Source organism: Phyllostomus hastatus, unplaced genomic scaffold (genome assembly GCF_019186645.2).
Source record: "Phyllostomus hastatus isolate PE091 unplaced genomic scaffold, TTU_PhHast_1.1 phas_contig_1518, whole genome shotgun sequence".
NCBI classification, from domain to species: Eukaryota; Metazoa; Chordata; class Mammalia; order Chiroptera; family Phyllostomidae; genus Phyllostomus; species Phyllostomus hastatus.
Window position 1 is genome coordinate 17,314 of NW_025333620.1, and position 18,770 is coordinate 36,083.

General features: G+C 36.8%; 1 protein-coding gene across 1 annotated transcript in view; it reads right to left on the reverse strand.

The window, feature by feature from the left end:
• Nucleotides 1-18,463, reverse strand: part of LOC123813409 (membrane cofactor protein-like) — a 31,814-nt gene extending 13,351 nt beyond the window's left edge. Inside the window, exons 1-5 of the mRNA XM_045830404.1 lie at nucleotides 18,408-18,463; nucleotides 10,258-10,446; nucleotides 9,167-9,269; nucleotides 6,069-6,154; nucleotides 5,026-5,223 (exon numbers count right to left, since the gene is read on the reverse strand). Coding sequence (XP_045686360.1) covers nucleotides 5,026-5,223; nucleotides 6,069-6,154; nucleotides 9,167-9,269; nucleotides 10,258-10,414 — 544 coding nt within the window. The 5' untranslated portion in view covers nucleotides 10,415-10,446; nucleotides 18,408-18,463. The remainder of the gene's footprint in view (nucleotides 1-5,025; nucleotides 5,224-6,068; nucleotides 6,155-9,166; nucleotides 9,270-10,257; nucleotides 10,447-18,407) is intronic.
• Between the last annotated feature and the right edge of the window lie 307 nt (nucleotides 18,464-18,770).

Here is an 18,770-nt window from a genome sequence, read left to right on the forward strand (position 1 = left end):
TCTAATTAGGAAGTAAAATGCTGACCATTGATTTGAGGATCCAGTAATGTGTTTGGCAGAATTTGGAAAAGATGAAGCAAATAAACAAACAAGCAAACAAACCAAACCTTGAGTTGTCCAGTGAGTAAAAGAGATTATGAGATTAAATCCTAGCAATAGATAAGGGCCAGTAACATACAGACTTTTAAACCAGAAGAGTGGTTTTCCTCCTTACCTATAGATCTGAATTTCCATCAGGTAAGGTATCCATTTAGCCTGAAGTATTTCCTTTAGCAATTTTTGTAGTGTAGGCCTGGATAGTGAGAAATTCTCTTACCTTTATCTCAAAATGTTTTTATTTCACTTTCAGGTCTGAAAAAATTCTCCTTGAAAGAGATTTCTAGGTAATGTGTTCTGTTTTTCTTTTAGTACTTTAGCAGATATTATTGTCTTCTAGTCTCCACAGCCCTGCCACAGATCCAAGAGAAGTCAGTTCTCACTCTATGGGGGCAGGGGCAGTGTAATATGCATTCCTCCCCTTTCTCAGGGCTTCTTTTACTTTCACGTTTGATTGTAGTAGTTTTATCACAAGTGTTTTCACTTAGTGGGGATTTCTTGGTAAAATTTTAAAATTTATTTAACCTGCTAGAGTCACTCACATTCCTGGACTTGTGGGTTTGCTATTTTGGTTCAGATGTGAATAATTTTGGGTTAATATTTATTCAAATAATTGTCCATACTGTTATTTCTCCTTTCTGAAATTCCAATAATATGTATGATTATTTGCTGCTCTTTGCTACATTATCTCTCTAAATATTTTAAATATTTTTTAAAATCATGTTCGATTTGATTGTCCTGAATTTAGGTTCACTGAGCTTTTTCTGTTGTGCTAAAATGCTATTAGTCACATTAATGATTTTAAGTTAGGTGTGTACTGAATTTAATTAACATATAGTAAAACTCTTTTGAGTGTACAGGTTTATGACATTTCATAAATGGAAACACTAACTGTGTAATTACCACCACAGAAAAGACTTTGAAAAGTTCCATTACATCCAACCATTCCTCATGCCACTTAGTACTCAGCACTCCCACCCCCCACCCCACAACCACCTCCCGAAACCAGCCAGCCATTGATCTGTTTTCATCCCTATAATATAGATTTTCTAGAATGTGCTTATGACTAAGGCTGCTAAGAAGATTGTCACACAGGGGTTCTATGTGCACAAGTTTTAATTTACTCAGATTGCAGAGCTGTATGGTAAATGTATACTTAACTTTATAAGAAATTGCCAAACTGTGTTCCAAAACAGACATACCACTTTGTATTCTTTTTTAAAAAAAGATTTTATTTATTTATTTCTAAAGAGAAGGGAAGGGAGGGAGAAAGAGAGGGAAAGAAATATCAATGTGTGGTTGCATCTCACATGTTACCTATTGGGGACCTGGCCCACTACCCAAGGCATGTGCCCTGACTGGGAATTCAAACAGTGGCCTTTTGGTTCTCAGGCCAGCACTCAATCCACTGAGCCACACCAGCCAGGGTCCACTTTGCATCCTTACCAGCAATGTATGGAAGTTCCAATTGCTTCATATCTTTTCCAGTGTATGGTTCTATTACGTGTTTGTTTTTGCTTTGAATTTCAGCCATTCAAGTTCAATGGTATGTTCAATGGTATGTCACTGTGGTTTTAAATTACATTTCTGTATTTACTAATCATATTAAGCAACTTCTGATGTACTTCTGCCACCCTTATATTTACTTTGGTGAAATAGGTCTAGTCAAGTCTTTTGTCTATTTAATAAAATTGGGATGTTTTCTCATTATCGTGTTTCTACATACATAACAGATACAAGTGTATTATCAGAAATGTGCTTGCCAGTATTTTATTCCAGTGTTTATTATCATTTAATTTTTATTCTTGGTACAATGTCTTTTGAGAGAAGAATTTTTCAGTTTTTAAGAAGTCCAATGTGTTCATTATTTTTCATTAAAGGATCAGGCTTTTAAGATTATATTTAATATTTTTTGGCCAAGCCACAAATATTTTCTATGTTTTCTAGTGTAAGTTTTATAATTATAGGTTTAAATTTAAGTCTAAGATCTATTTTCAGTAAATGGTGAAATATGCTCTTAACATGGGCTTAGGGTTTTTAAAAAAATGTTTTGCATATGGTTATCCAATTGTCCCTGTACTATTAGCTATTCCACTGCATATTTTGTGCGCCAGTACAGAAATCAACACAGTTTAAAGGGTCTGTTCCAGGGCCTCTATATAGTTCTACTGTTTTCTATGGTCATTCTTTCACCAATACCACACTACCTTAAGCATATGCCTTGTACTATGTTTTATAGTAAGTCTTGACACCAGGAAGATTGAATCTTCTAATTTTTTTCAAAATTGTTTTGAGTATCTTCCCATATAAAGTTTAGTTTTCATTACTATAAAATTTGACTTGGCATTTTTTACTGAGATTTTATAGATCAGTTACAGAGAATTGGCATCTTTATTATATTGTCTTTCGATCTATGAACAATCTTTTCAATCTATGAAAAATAGAGAATTTTTCTCTATTAATTAATGTCTTGTTTAATGTCTTTTAAGTGTTCAGTTGGTTTTACCATTCAAATCTTGCACATATGTTGTTAGTTTATTTACAAATAGTTTGTGCAGTTTGGAGCTGTTGTCAATAGTACTTTAAAACTTTGAATTTCTAATAGATCATTGCCAGTAAATAGACATAGAATTGACTACTCCACATTAAGTTCTTGTCTAAAGCTTCAGTCTTTCATATTTTCTAAACAATCATTCCATAAATGAATAAGGTCTATTTTATTTCTTCCTTTTCAATACATATGCCTTTTTCCATATCTTGCCTCATTGTGCTGGCTATGACCTTCAATATAATACTCAATACAGTGGTGAGAGTAGACATCCTATATTGTTTCAACTTTAAGGGGAAATAAATTACTTTATTAACATTAAGTATAATGTTAGCTGTGAGATTCATGTAATGGAGGTGATTTTTGGCAGTTTCAGACAGGTCCACTTCAGTTCCTAATTTGCTAAGTTTTACCATGGAAAGATGATAAATTCTCTCAAATGTTTTTTTACACCTATTAAGATGATCATGTGTTTTTCCTTCTTTTATACTCTTTTTATATAGCAAATTATACTGATTAATTTTTAAATTTAAATCAACATCACATTCATGGAATAAATACTACTTAATTATGATATTGTTATTTTTATATGACAGTATTTAATCTGTTAATATTTTGTTAAGAAGTTTTGATTCTATGTTAATAATGGATACTGTTTATAATTTTCCTAGTTTTGATATCAAGGCAATGCCATCTTTCTATTTTTCTTGAAGAGTTTATATAGAGCTGCTATTATTCACTCCTGAAATGTTTGGTAGAATTACCCAGTGAGGACATGGAGCCTGTAGGTGTCTTTGTCAGAGGTTTAAGTTGTCAAAGCTATAGGCATAAAATTCTGTTATTCCCCTATTATACTTTAAATGTATACAGAATATTTAGTAATGTCCTCTTCTTCATTCTTGATATTGGTCGTTTGTATCTTCTTTTATTCTTATCCAACTGGCTATAGGTTTATCTATTTTATTGATCTTCCCCAAAAGCCATGTATTTATTGATTCTACTTTTTCTTTTTTCAATTTCATTGATTTCTAGTTTTATCATTTCCTTGTTCTTTATTTAAATTGCTTCTTTTTCAATTCTTAAGATAGAATACATCTTAAGCATATATTATTGATCTGAGATCTTTCTCTTTTTCTAATGTAGGTATTTTATGCTATAAATATCCCTCTTTTTTAAAGATTTTATTAATTTCTATTTTTAGAGAAGGAAGGGAGGGAGAAAGAGAGAGAGAGAGAGAAACATTAATGTGCGGTTGCTGGGGGCTGTGGCCTGCAACCCAGGCATGTGCCCTGACTGGGAATTGAACCTGCGGCACTTTGGTTCGCAGCCCGTGCTCAATCCACTGAGCTATGCCAGCCAGGGCTATAAATATCCCTCTTAAGCAATGCTTTTGCTTTGTCCCAGAAATTTTGATGTATTGATATATTGTTTAATTTTATTCCATTCAAAACACTTTTCAATTTTTTGTGACTTCTTCTTTGATTCATTGATGAGTTATTATTGCCATTAATAATTTTCAAATATTTGGGGATTTTACAGATACTATGTTTGTTTTTTTATTCTACATTCATCCCATTGTGATATTTATTATACAATAAATGAATTAAATTTTGGAAACTAAAAAATTATCTTATTGACTACAATATGTTATTAGAGTTTGTTCTATATGTACTTGAAAAGAGAAACTTTGTTGTTATACAGTGATTTATTTCTTCCTTTCAAGAGTCAAATACACTCTAGTTGTCTCCCTGTTTTTGGTCACACTTGAATGCAGTAAACATTGCTTTTTATGTACAGGTATACCTTGGAGATACTGCAGATTTGTTCCAGACCACAGTAATAAAGAGGGAGTATCATAATAAAGTAAGTCATAATAATTTTGCTCCTAGGGGTCTCATCTTCCATTTGTAAAAATTACAACATGTATGAAATGCAAAAAAGCAAAGTGCAGTTAAACAAGGTATGATTGTATGTTTTACCCAGAGTTTATCACTCTTGTTGGTGAGAGGTTTAGTCTTTTGCATTTTACCATTTCCTCTGGGCAGAACTCTTATATGTCCCATATTATGAGACTTTATTTTTAAGCCGGTGTGTGTTTTGTGATGCTCTCAAGCAAAAAAAGTCTTAATTCATGCATATACACACTAATTCACAATGTATACAGTGAAGTACCAAGAACATTGGGGTGATGAGAACATTGGGGAACTCTATAACTAGAAGTATTTTTTAAATCTATTTGCCCTATAGTAAATTAACTTAAAAACTAATTTAACAGGAGGAGCAAGCTCATATGACTGTTTTGTTTACTTTTTTGGCAACAGTATTTTGAAAGTGTTTCCATACTATTTACAAATGAAGAAAGAAAGAAATGGAAATGTTACCTTTACACTGAGGAGGGTCACTGCTCCATTCATTATGCCCAGAACAAATAAGCCTGCTCTCTCCAACAAGTGAATATTCATCTGGTCCATTTGAGGGATTACAACTATAAATTACTACTTCATTATATTCAAATATGTCCTTGTAGCTATTTGTATATCTCCCATTTGATATTTTTCCGGGAGGTTGACATAAAATTCCTTAAAAATAGAAAAAAGACACAGAAGGCAAAAAAAGATTAAAGATGAAGACAGTATTAGTAACATCCTGTTAACTACCTTCAGTAGTTATTAACATATGAATTTCTACAATCTAGTTGTGAATCCAATGTCCATTAAGAAGAAAGTTTCTATGAGAGAATGTATTATACCAATTCAAAACACTAATGTGGAGCTGTACTTTTAGAATAAAAGTAGTTTTCTTAATAGCAGTAGAAGATACCTATGTGAAATAGCTGTATTATCTTCAAGGCCATTCCAAGTTTTGCTCTCATCATTAAAGAGGTTGACCGTTTAATGAGAAAATTTGCTGGTGATTAAAAGTAAAACTCAGTGGTCATTGAAAAAGGCTTCACAGTTAAAAAATATATCCATGTGTAAATCAGTGGTTCACAGGTAGACTCAGATATCACTGCCTTTCATCACTTTCATCCTTAAGAGTGTACAGTGAAATTTCCAACGCCTGCAAATTGTCTGCTAATGCAATGTGCTGAATCCAGGCATCTTCCTCTAAAGCCAGAACTTGAAGACATTTGAAAAATGTAAAACAATGCCATTATTCCATCACTTGTTTTTAAAGTTTTGATTTTCCATGTAAAAGTTCCATAGTCAAATATGCATCAAGCTTATGAGTTCTTAAACATGAATATATAAATATTTCTTGTTAAAATTTATCAGTTTTTGTTCTAAGATAATGGATATCAATTGACTTACCCACCTGAAGATAAGCTCTGTGGGGTCTTTGTTAAATTAAAAGCATAAAAGAGTCCCCAGGGGACAGAATTTGAGCACTGTGGCTCTAAATTCTAAAGAGAGAATGTACTTACTTTCACACTGTGGAGGACTGTCACTCCATTCCACACTATTTCCAGAAATTTCACAATATACAATTTTTGTTCCAAGTAAGTAATAACTAAATGAGAAAAGAAAGATTACTGTTTTCTTTATTAGTTAAGAAGAAGCACATGATTATAAAGAACATTTTTATGTGATTGTTTTTCTGCACTATAGTAGTTTGAGGGAGAAGTTTCTTAAACAATGTATTGAACTGCTAAGCAAGTTGGCAACTTAAAGAGATTTTGCATTTGAACATTCATAGGCCTAGAGAAAAGTGTCTAAATAAGTCTGTCATTGCCTGATAGTCTGGCCTCTTTTCTATCTTCAGGAGGCACATCAACATTTAGTTCTCTGAACTTCTCATGCCACTCAGCCCAGTAAAACGCCCAAGTAGAGAAATCTGGCCCTCGTGCTTACCTGCCTGGATTTACATCCCAGCCGCCGGACTAACTTGTTATTTGAGCTACCCTTAATGTTTCTCTTTCTCAGTTTCCTCATCTATGAAAATGGTATAATGGTATATACCTCACAGGGTTGTTTTGAATAGTAGATAAATAGTGTCTGACATATAGTGAGTACTCTGTAAGTTTTAGTAAGTTGTTTTGAAATAATTGACAATGGCTATAGGTAAGGAGGGCAAGAGAAAGTAAAGCTGGTCTAATTCTGGGATAGGGAGAGAATCCATAAGAAAGAAGTGTTTGCTGCTTTTGGATTGTTTGTGGACAACATTTGGAATGGGCATGTGTCCACAGGATGCAGTGGAGAGTGGTGGTCAGCTACCCCTCTTTAGGTTAGACTATTTCCTGAAATAGCTCTTCTCTAAACACTATGCTGAAATAGGTCTGCAAGGTGATTCAATGGTTCAACATACACTTAGGAAAGTGAGCAGCTTTTCTCGTTTCTGCCCTTGGCTCTGTTAACTGATGACTCCTTGTCTCTTCCTCCTACCCCTCTAGCCTTCTGTAATTTAATTTCACACAGCTCAGAATCTTTCTCTTATCAAAGTTATAAACCAATATCAAATGGAAACCTGGATAATTCACAAAATTGCAAGCATTTACACTTTTAAGCATCCAATAGATCAAACAGAAATTAGAAAATACTTTGAAATGAATGAAAATGAAAACATAATATCCTAAAACTTTTTGGGTGCAGCAAAAGTATTTCCAAGGGAGGGATTTATGGTTATAAACACTTAAAACAAAGAACAAGAGCTATGCAATCAACCACCTAACTTTACAACTTGAACAATTAAAAGGGTTAAATACAGTGTTAGCCAAAGAAAGGAAATAATAAAGTTTGGAGCAGAGATAAATAAAACATTGTAAAGAGAAACAAGAGAGAAAAATAAATCAAACTAAAAGTTATTTGGTCAGAAAGATCAACTAAATTGATGAAACTTTAGCTAGATGGACTAAGAAAAAAAAGAAGACAAATTACTAAATAAAAAATAAAACTGGGGGCATTAATACTGATTCTACAAAAATACAAAATACTTTAAAGTACTATGAACAACTTGATCCAACAAACTGGAAAACCTGGATAAAACAGAAAAATTCCAGAACACAAAACTGACCAAGACTGAATCACACACACACACACAAAATATGACATCTGAGTAGACTTATAATTTGTAAGACTGAATCAGTAATCAGACATCTTCCAAGAAAGAAAAGCCAGAGAGACCTGATGCTTTCACTGGTGAATCCTACCAAACATTTCAAGAAAAACTCATACCAGGTGTTCTCAGGCTTCTCCAAAGTGTTGTAGAGGAAAGAAGCCCTCAGAACTTATTCCATGAGAAGAGCATTACTGTGACACCAAAGGCAGAAAAAGATTACAAGAAAAGAAAGCCACATACCAGTATCCATTCTGACCTTTGATGCAAAAACATGCATCAAATCATAGCAAACAGAAACCAGAAAGATTATCCACCATGCACAAGTGAGACTTATTCCTGAAATGCAAGGGTAACTCAGTATAGGAAAATTGATCTAGGTAGTCTTCCATATGAACAGAATGAAGGGAAAAAAACCCAACAGGATCATCTCAACGGATGCAGAAAAAGGACTTATTAAAATTCAACACTCTTGCAAAGAAGTACTCACAATCTAGGTATAGGAGGTAAGTACCCCTAGGACAATAAATGCTATGCGTGAAAAACTCACAACAGACATCATATGCAATGGTTTAAATCTGAAAGCTTTCTTTTAAGATCAGGAACAATACAAGGATGCTCACTTTTGCCACTTCTACTTAACAAAGTACTAGAAGTTCTAGCCAGAGAAATTAGACAAGAAAAAAAGATATAAAAGGCATCCTAATTGGTTAGGAAGAAGTAAAATTGTCACTATTTGCAGATAATAAAATCTTAAATGTAGAAAACCCTAGAGATTACACTCACACATATACACACAAATTCTGCTAGAACTAATAAACGAATACAGCAGAGTAGCAGTATACAAAGGCAATATTAAAAAATCAGTTGCATTTTTATAGTGTATTATATTTACCCTCCAAATGCATATTTTTCACAGATTTTCAAATATATACTATTAAAAGAGTCCTATAGAACAAAGCTACTATTAAGTGCTTGGTAATAGTTTTTCAGACCTTCATTCTTTGTAGCAGTCTGAGAAATCAGGTTTTCCAACTAAGAGGTCTTGATCAATCTTATGGTCCAGACTAACCAGGTCAATATTCTTCTGACACTTTACAGAATTATCTCAATGTAATAATATCCTTGGTGGGCAAATCTACCTCTCGTTCTGTAAGCCCTCCGTCGACTCTGAGGGTTGGCCATGTGAAATAGGGTACACTTAGTTGTTAAAGTAATGTCATTATGATTACTACATTTTTAATGCTAATGATACACATAAAACTATAAAATTTTCCTTTTCTTCAATTTAAATTTCTATTCATTACATATCTTTTCAGTCTCCATAAAAACATTAAGAGCTGACTGGCTACAAGTCCAACTTGTCACACAGAAAGCAAGATGAAATCCAAATTATGGGAATGCTTAGAAGAGAACCAAACAGAAATAGAACTAGTAACATTTACCTTATCTCTCTAAGGAGCAACTTACCCGTCATTACAAACATAGTGAGCCTGTGAACCAAACTGGTAAGTTCCATTTACGTAGACCACTTGACCATTTGTGGGATCTCCTAGCTGTGGGCATGATTTTTCTAAAAGGAAATTTTCAAATTTGTTGTTTTTTATCCATTTTAAAACAGATTTGAATCAAAGTCAAAATTCTACATTACTCTTTTATTTTTATTTATTTTATATATTTTCTCTTTTTTTATTTTAATTGTTGTTCAAGTACAGTTTTCTGCCTTTTACCCCCATCCCAGCCCACCTCCTGAGCTCTTCCCACCTCCCACCTCCACCCCCCAACCCTGTTACTGTTCATGTGTCCTTTATACTAGTTCCTTCAAACCCTTCCCCCCTTCCCCTAAATTCCCTCCCTTCTCCTCTCTGTTCACTGTCAGCCTATTCTCAATTTCAGTGTCTTTGGTTATATTTTGCTTGTTTGTTTGTTTTGTTGATTAGATTCCTGTTAAAGGTGAGATCATATGGTATTTGTCTTTCACTGCCTGGCTTATTTTGCTTAGCATAATGCTTTCTAGTTCCATCCATGCTGTTGCAAAGGGTAGGAGCTCCTTCTTTCTTTCTGCTGCATAGAATTCCACTGTGTAAATGTACCATAGTTTTTTGATCCATTCATTTACTGATGGGCACCTAGGTAGCTTCTAGCACTTGGCTATTGTAAATTGTGCTGCTATGAACTATGGGGTGCATAGATTCTTTTGGGTTGATGTTTCAGGGTTCTTAGGATATAATTCTAGCAATGGAATTAATGGGTCAAAAGGCAGATCCATTTTCAGTTTTCTAAAACTCTCAACAAAATATTGGCAAACCATATCCAACAATACATTAAAAAGATCATATATTGCTCTTGTAAATTCATTTAACTATTTAAAGCCCAAACTTAAGATTCACATTTACCCTGATAAGCAATTGCCAAGAAAAAGATTCCCAGGAGATTTTCAAAGACATTGCTATCTAACATCCACAGTCCCATGAGAAAATCACCATTGTAGCAGTCAAATATTCACTCTAACATGTGTAAAAATCTCCAGAGCAATAAAAAGAAAAGTTTTGTGTACTTACTTGTACAAGCCTCCTGGAGGGGTGTCCAAGTGTTATCAGGCTGACAAACAGCGGTGGTAGCGAGAAAAGGTACAATACGCTTGTATCCTAAACGACACTTAAATTCGACTCTGTCCCCATGATGATAAAAGGGTGCAGGATTACCCTTGAACATCATAGATTCAAATCTTGGCGGATCACCACAGGCATCTGGGCATAAGAGAATCAGAAGAGGCCAATGAAGTGTTTTGTCTTTTCATCAGCCAGGGACTGTAGTCTGACAGTGGTTAGGTGGTGCAGAATAAATGGAAAGGTCCTTGGCAAGTTTTTAAATGCTTGCTTCATGCTTCTACACAAGCTGAGGATATGCCGTGATTACTTTAAATAACATTCTATTAGCTTTTGTTTTGTTGGGGAGTAAGGTAAATATTCACTTAACAGTAAATTGAAATGACAAATATCAAGGTTGGGGTGTCAAAAAGTATATATAGTTATGCATCTTTTCCTACTTTTTTTCTGAGTTCATTTCACACTTCTACCCTAAGAAGCCTTCCATAGTATATAGTCCTTGGTCAGATTACTCTTCCATAATTTGAAATACAAATTGATGATGATTTGTCACTTCATGCTCAGTCTCCTCTCTGAAGGCAACTTTGTAAAGGACAGAGAAGCATCTGTATTCTTTGAACCCAGTGGGTGCTCTAGAAATGCTATGTTATGATGTGATTATTAAATAAGCGTTGTAGATTTCATAGATCAAAATAAATATGGACTAAACTATTTCAAAATATAAGACTTCATGTCATATGTTTCATATCAGTGAACTGAGCATTTTATATGTGAATAGATATTTAGATATCAACATTTACTACTTTTAATAACCTTTAGGTTATTAAACCTTTAAGTTATTAGGATGAAGAAAAAACTGCTTTCTTGGACATTATTTTAAATGTAATTTAATCTCTCTTCACTGATCAATGGATCATATATTCTCTCCGAAGTGCTTTGAGGTAGCTGTTTGGGCTGTGTGTCCAACAATTCCTGATAGTAAAATTACTACATTGCTATGCCATAAAATTTTTTACTTTGGGGTTTTTTTAAGTAGACTTTTCTGCCTCTTACGATTTCTACATCAGCAATTTTTCTTTCCCTTAAATTATTTGTAGGCTTGAATACCTAACAAATGTGTTAGAACAATATGTAAAATAATGTGCTGGAGACACATTAAGCCCTAAAGGGCTAAAAGAATGCAGAGGCCTCTCCTACAAGGCTAAGGACTGAAGGAGAAAGGAGAAAGGTCTGTTTTGAAAACCCTGAGAAACCTTTCCTCTCTTACTCCTTGAATCTTGGTCTTCGGATTGAGAGACCAGCAAAGAGAACTCTAAACAAGGGCAATTTTACTCTTATTTCATGTCATATTCGAAATTCTAAAATCCTCTCTATATACACAGTCTACCATTTCATTTCTATCATATCTCATAATCGAACTACTGGCAAAATATTTCAACATTTCCACTACGCTGACCTTGGTATCTGAATACAACTGCCTGTAACAAAACAAATACAAAAGGCAAACAGCATTTTAAGAAAGAGGATTAGTACAGAGGTGAGTTTTATTAATAACGTTACATTTATTGAGTACAGCGAGACAGACATTCTTAAAATAGGAAAAAAACACACGGCTAGAAATGGTATATAATTCCACTCAGAATACATAACATCATTTCAAAATTTCCTGGAACCACCAAGAAAGAAACCACATAACAACATGTCTGTGATTTAATCATACAAGTGTTCTTTGTTTTATGCATTCAGTCTTTGTAACTGCGTTATCTGCTTTGTATGGAAAGCAGATTAAGAAGAGAGGAAGCCCAATATTACTCTCATATATAGTCTCTGCATGGAAAAGGAAAAGTCAATTGGCTGCTTTAACCTATTCATCTAATTCAAAGTATTTCTTCCCACGAACATGCATTATTAAAGATGCTTACAATAATGTGCAGAATTTAAAATATGGTTGGCTACCAGTTGATACTTGGTTTATATATTGTGATAATCGAGTCTAATATCACACATTTTAATAATCAAATTTCTTACCTTGCTCAGAACACTAAATTTCCTTCCATCAATGATGTTCAAACTAAATTATTTCCAGATGCAGAAAAACAGCATACTGACTTATTTTTCTAGGTAGTTTATAATATGTTTACTATTGAGCCGAAATACTATATTTCAACAATAGATGACACTATGTAATATGATGGGCTGCATTTAGAAAATTTTCCAATGTTCGAGGTGAGTTTTAGGAAAATGAAATAGTTTTCTACTATTGGCCAAAAGAACTGTTCACCTTGTCTACATTTGCCAACCCTGGGTAAGTACTTTCTACCTGCTTGCAAAAATTAAAATCACTTTCTCACATGAGTACACACACAGCCCTACCCAGATGATGCCTTCAGAAAATCATGGTCTCTCATTCAACTGGAGCCCAGTGAAACCTGACCATCTTGCTCTTTCTTCCCACTGTCTACACAACCTATTTTTAAACTTTCTTTGCTTCCCAAAATGCAGACTCTGGCATCTACACCTCTGCTATTTCTCACTTCTGACTTATTTCTAGGCCTACAAAAATCACTAAATTACTTTAAAAGTCATTAAGTGGCCTCCTTGTTTTTCTACAAATCCTAACATTTTCTTCCTCAGTAATTTCAGTTACACTGTTTCTAACATCTGGAGCTATTGATCATTCTGTCTTTGCTCCTTTCTGTCTGAAAAGCTCTCTTTGGTTTCCAGGACAGCACCACCACCTTGGTTTTCAGCCTGTCCTCTGGCTAGTCTTCCTTCTCTGCCTGATCAGATAATGGGATAATGGGATGTTCCTAATGGTCTTTCTGGGAACTCTTGTTATTTCATTCTGCGGACACCCTGGGTGGGTAGATACACTCCCACAACCTTGTTACCCCTGAGGAGAGCTGCCTCCCAAATCCCTCTCCATTCTAGATCTCTACTTGGGGTGCTAGGTCTACATATTCAGTTGCCACTTCACACAACTCCACTTGGAAAGTGTCATGCTATCTTAAATAACATAATGAATTCGCCCTTTTGATTCTTCACATTCACACATACCCAGCAAACTAGTTACATTGTTTCCACAACTGAATGCTTGTTCATCCCTCTAGTTCTATCCTTTATTTCTACAGCCACTGTCATTTATCTGGATTGTGACCAGTTTCTGGATAGGTCTCTTCATCTACCTTGGTACTATCCATTCAATTCATTTTTCATAATGCTACCAGAGTAATATTGCTATGACACAGTGACCAAGGACCTCCCAAGCCAGATACTTTTCAATGGATACCCAATGTCCTCAGGATAATGTTTAAGGCTCCTTAGCATGACTAAAGACTTTCACAGTACAATCTGTCACTATCTGAATCCTGCTTTCTCTTGCACACTATTCTCAAGCCATATTCAGTTCCTTGTAGTGGCCATTAAATTACTTAAGTTTTTTGAATTGTGTTTGCATGCTAGGCCTGCATGCGTCATTTTCCTTCAGCTTTGATCAGAGACCCTGCCATTCTTCCCACCTGCTCACCCTTCAGCTCCATCTTAGATGAGACTCCTTCCTTGAGGCTCTTGATGTCTCTCACTTAAGTACTGAGTTAAGTGTCCTCATGCTTCCCCACTTTTTTCTTAAACACTTTTACTATAGTAACTGTTTATTGTTTATGCTCTCTATGAGACTGTCACCTCCTTGAGGACCTCGTCTCATTCATTGCTGCACCTAGCATTAGAGGTGAGTGAACACAGATAATCAGTTCTAGACACTCTCAGATCAACATTCAATTCTTTACTGTTCAGCCAGCTTGTCTTGGAGATGTCTCCAAATCATAATTTTTCTTTGTTATTTTTATGCCTGTGTTCATTTTTTATTAATTTATTTATTGATATTTCCCTTTATCAAATTTCTTTCATGTCAAAACATTTATGCTTAGTTTATTATGTACCCATTTCTCATTATTGTTATTATTAGAAATGGCTTTTAAATATTACCTAAGCTGAATTCCAAATACCGTAGGTTATATTTTTTCCTAAAGTATGGCAATGGTTGGCTATGAAAGATTCCAGTACTTGATTCTTACAATGATAGTGATGTTATGAATAATTTTAGAAATAGCAAGCATAGAGCACTACCTGTGCCAACCATTATTTCAAGTGCTTTTTAAGTAACTTAATCTTAATTATGCCATGAGTTGGGTACTCTTTCCCCCTCTTCAATATGAGCAAACTGAAGCATAGGCAGGTGAAGTAACTTGCTCAAGAATACATTCCTAGTAGACAACTGATCCAGGAGCCGAGCCACCCAGGCAGCCTAGTTCTATTACAAACACTGTTTCCTGTGTGGAACACTTACATGCTTACACCAGCACGCCCTGTTTGCAATTTAGTCCTCAAGAATAGGTCTTCTACTAAGCCTGGAGAAATTAAAGCAACACTACTTTAGATTTGCACTGTGCTAAGTCAAACAGAAGTGCTCAAGTTGCCCTAAAAGGACAGGTAATGACATTGTAGTTTAAATTTTATGGTGATAATGATTCACTACTAACTACCCTGTTCCTTTTTACAATTAGTCACTCTTCGATCTAGTTCTATGCCTTTCTCCTGCCTACTTTGCTCTACTGCTGCCACAGTGGACAGCTCAAGAGTCCATGAATGCCCTGAGCCCTATCACATCCCTCAGTCTTTGCTCTCACTGCTTCCTGTGCTCTGCATACCCTCCCCCCACCTCAGCTCTCATCTTGTGGACTTAATTCACTCAACATCTCCTCTAGGAAGCATTGTCTCCTTGCCCTGAGGAGGCAGTGACCAGTCCTCCATTCTTGGACTCAGTCTTCTGCATGGATCTCTTAGGTCACTAGCAGATGTTTTTGAGTTTATTAGTTAACATGGCTGACTCCACTCATCCATGTGGCCATAAGACCTAGCACAGAATGTCCTCCATAGCAGTTATTCAAAAAAATTCAATACTCAATGTACCAGTGCTGTCAAATAAAAAATGATGGTAAAAAAGATGTTGTAATGAATATAATATTGAAAATAATCATTTAAAACTCTATGCACTGGAGAAGAATTTGGATATGTAATTTTTTTTGTTGCCTATCTGCCAGTATTCTGGTAACCTAGCAATTGATAGGCAAACAACTGGTGTCTTTACATTGTAATATGCAAACTAAGGAAACTAAGAAACTTCTGTGTAAGCACTTGTTGATCATAGTTTTTTTTTTAATTAGAAAGAAAGGAAAAAAACTAAAATAGGTATTAGAGAACACATATAACAGTATATTGTGGGTTTGTCCAAAAAGAAGACCCCTTCTGGAAGAGTGAGATTGCTCCTGGAAATACAAGTGTTCCTTCCCTCAACTTACTAGAATTTGACAACTAACTCTGAGATGCAAGCCTCCCACACAGAACACTGTCTGCTTGCAAATCCATCTTCTGAGCTGCTTCAAGAGAGTAATGTTTATTTTATCCACATGTTTTCCCTGCCCAGCAAAGTGATTTCTCATTTTTACTTTGTCTAAGTTTTATTTTATTCTGATTTTAACTTTAAACCTTAAACTTAACCTTGTTTTCATCCCCTTCATTTCTAGTTTTGTTACCTTCCATGTTGCACCCCACATTTTATGTATTTTCCTCTATTCCAAATAACATTTACAGTGTTCTTCAACTCTAGTGTTAAGCCTATACTAAACTTTATTCTTCTTTAAAAATTTCCTCTAGTTTTCTTACCACCACTGTTCCCTTCCCTCTCTCATAGAAACAAAGTTTTTGATGATCAGTAACAAGAAGACTGGAGCAACATGAGCCCTGCAGGCTCTACATAAACGGGAAAGGACAGAGCTTCTCCAACCCTCAGCTGTTTTTGCCTTAGCTTGTCAGGCACCACTGAAAGGCCATCCTAAGCATGGCTCTTTGAAGAACCTTTCCCTTGGAGCAAGAGAGATTTGTTCCTGGGCCCTGAGCCCTGGCTAAACATTATACTTCATTTTCTGACACTGAATAGTTATACAAATATGTTGATACTGAGGCAAAAAATTGGACATTTGCAACCGCAAGTGTGACAAGACAGACAAAATCTCTGCATTCCAGTGGACAGAGGATAGAAAAGACAGTTTCAGAAGAGTGATTCCAAGTAAGGGAGGATTGGAACTGGAGTGTGTGTGTCTTCTAGATATAGTTCCCTCAGAGACAGTTCCTCAGGGAATAAGATTGCAAATGAGTCTGAAGGATAAGGAGCCAATTATGTAAGAGGCAGCAGGAGAATATTCCCACACTGAGGGACAGCAAGGGCAGAAGCCGCAAAGCAGCAGAGTTTGGCCTGTCTCATGAGCAGAAAAGTCTCCCCTTGACCAGTCACTTGTTCACTGCTGTCAGAGACTCATGCTCCTTCCCTCCAGAAGGGCACCTGTCTGGGGGTGTAACATATCAGTATTATGGTTTGGTTACTGTCTGCCAGTCCCAATAAATTTCAGCAAATGTTGATTGATTGCACACAGTAGGCATACTGTGTGCCTAGATCTAACAGTGGGCAAAAAACATAGTCCCTGCTTATATTCCAGTATGTGGGTGTTTGTGTGCGTGTGTGTGCATGAGTGCGGAAAAAATAGTGAAACAAAGATCATGAAAGTAGGAATGGTTTGCTATTGCTCGCCAGTGTGGCCCCCAAACCAGTACAGGACCTGGCACATAAAAGGCAAATATTTATTGAATGAATTCTGCTAAGGAAAGAATGCTGCATGCGAACTGTATATGTAATAGGGTCCTAAAATAATTGGGGCATAGACACACAAGTGCATATAAAGACAGAAGGAAATATACCCAAGTATTAAAAATAATTACCCTTTCATTGTGTACATTTTATACAATACACATGATTTTTGGCATACACACACACACATAGTAGTACTTATTCCATTGAATGAAACATGTATCAAACTGAGTAGATGGCCTTCAGCTTTCGTTTATGAGCTTTAGAGGAAAACCATATTACAGTTACTTATCAATCATTTCTTAGAATACTCATTTCTGATTAGGTTTGGTTACCAGTAGTTTTTAGGTTGTTCCAGACCTCACCTCAAATAGAACCCAATCTAATGAAAAAAAAGGAAAAAAAAACATTGCTCAAAAGACATTTGGGGGGATAAAAAATGATAATGTCTGTATTGGATGGGAATAGGAAGATTACTCCACATTTGTTTGTTTTTAAAGCAACAGCCTCAAACCAATAATACAATTTTTGAGCAACAAAGAGCCCGTTACTTTATGTACAAAAGGCACTGCATGCCCATCTAAAATCCTCTAAATCCCAGGACCTAGAGTTAGCTCTCATTCAAGGGTTCCCTGCAAAACGTGCTCCCCAGTGCCCTTGGAGAGCAAGCAGCGAGCTTCCTTGCCGCACATCTAGTACTGCTGGCCTGGACACTTGTACAAAGCACACACTCGCGAACGTCCGATTCGAGCTCCTCTCAGGCCTACCCAGAAGGGCCTAAACACCAAGGCATTACGCCTTCTCGGAAGACTGCATAGCTTCCCCATACGCACAGCACCGGCTCTAGCAACATTCCCAGGCACCTGGGCACCCCTTGAGCACCCGGCCTGCGCTTCCCATCCCGCTTGGCTCAGTCCAGAAACATGCAAGCTATTTCTTGGACCCTGGCAAACACCCGCCCCCACCCAGAGCCCCGCCAGGCTCAATGCCGACCACCAAGCAAACTTCACCGCCGGCACTTCAGGGCCCCACTCCCCTAGGATCCGGGCACAGCATAACCCCGAGGAGCTCTAGCCACGCCTTCACCCCAACTCTGCACCTCCGGGACCGCCCAAGTCCCTTGCCTCTTGACGGACCCACCAAATCCCCCTCTCCCCGCCCTCGGCTCCAGTCGGCCATCTCCCCAACAAGCTCCAGTTCGCCTATAAAGTTCACACCCTCTCCCATCCCCTACCAGAGGTTTTGGGTAGCTGGAGCACTAGGGCCACCAAAACGATCCCAGCAAAGCACCAAGAAAAACAGGGACTCCCGGGGCGGCTGGGAGGTGCCGTGCGCGGCGCATGAGACGCCCTCATTTTTCCAAGAGATCAACTTGGAAACTGGAGGAACAGCAAACATTTACCTTCTCGAGTGCAGACACCAAACGCAACAATCGCCCGACTCCAAAAGTGTCTAGTGAGGTACCAATGATGGGCGTGGTCTGAGCCGTGACGTTCAGGGTCGGGGCGGGGCCAAACGCCCGGGCCGTTGCGTTAGGTCTGGATGGATGGCGGTGGTTCTGATCCGTTGGATCCCGCTGGCAGGCGAGGTTCTGCCCGCGCCCGCGGTGGCGGGTGGGGTGGAGGGTGCGGTCTGACAGTTCTCTGGCTTCCTGACTACCGGGAAGCGTCCCTGCCACTTGTGAGACTTGGTGGTTCACCACCACGTTCATCGTTCATCGACAGTTACCGTTTTCAAAAGCTGCTCATAGATAGTTACGCTTTTC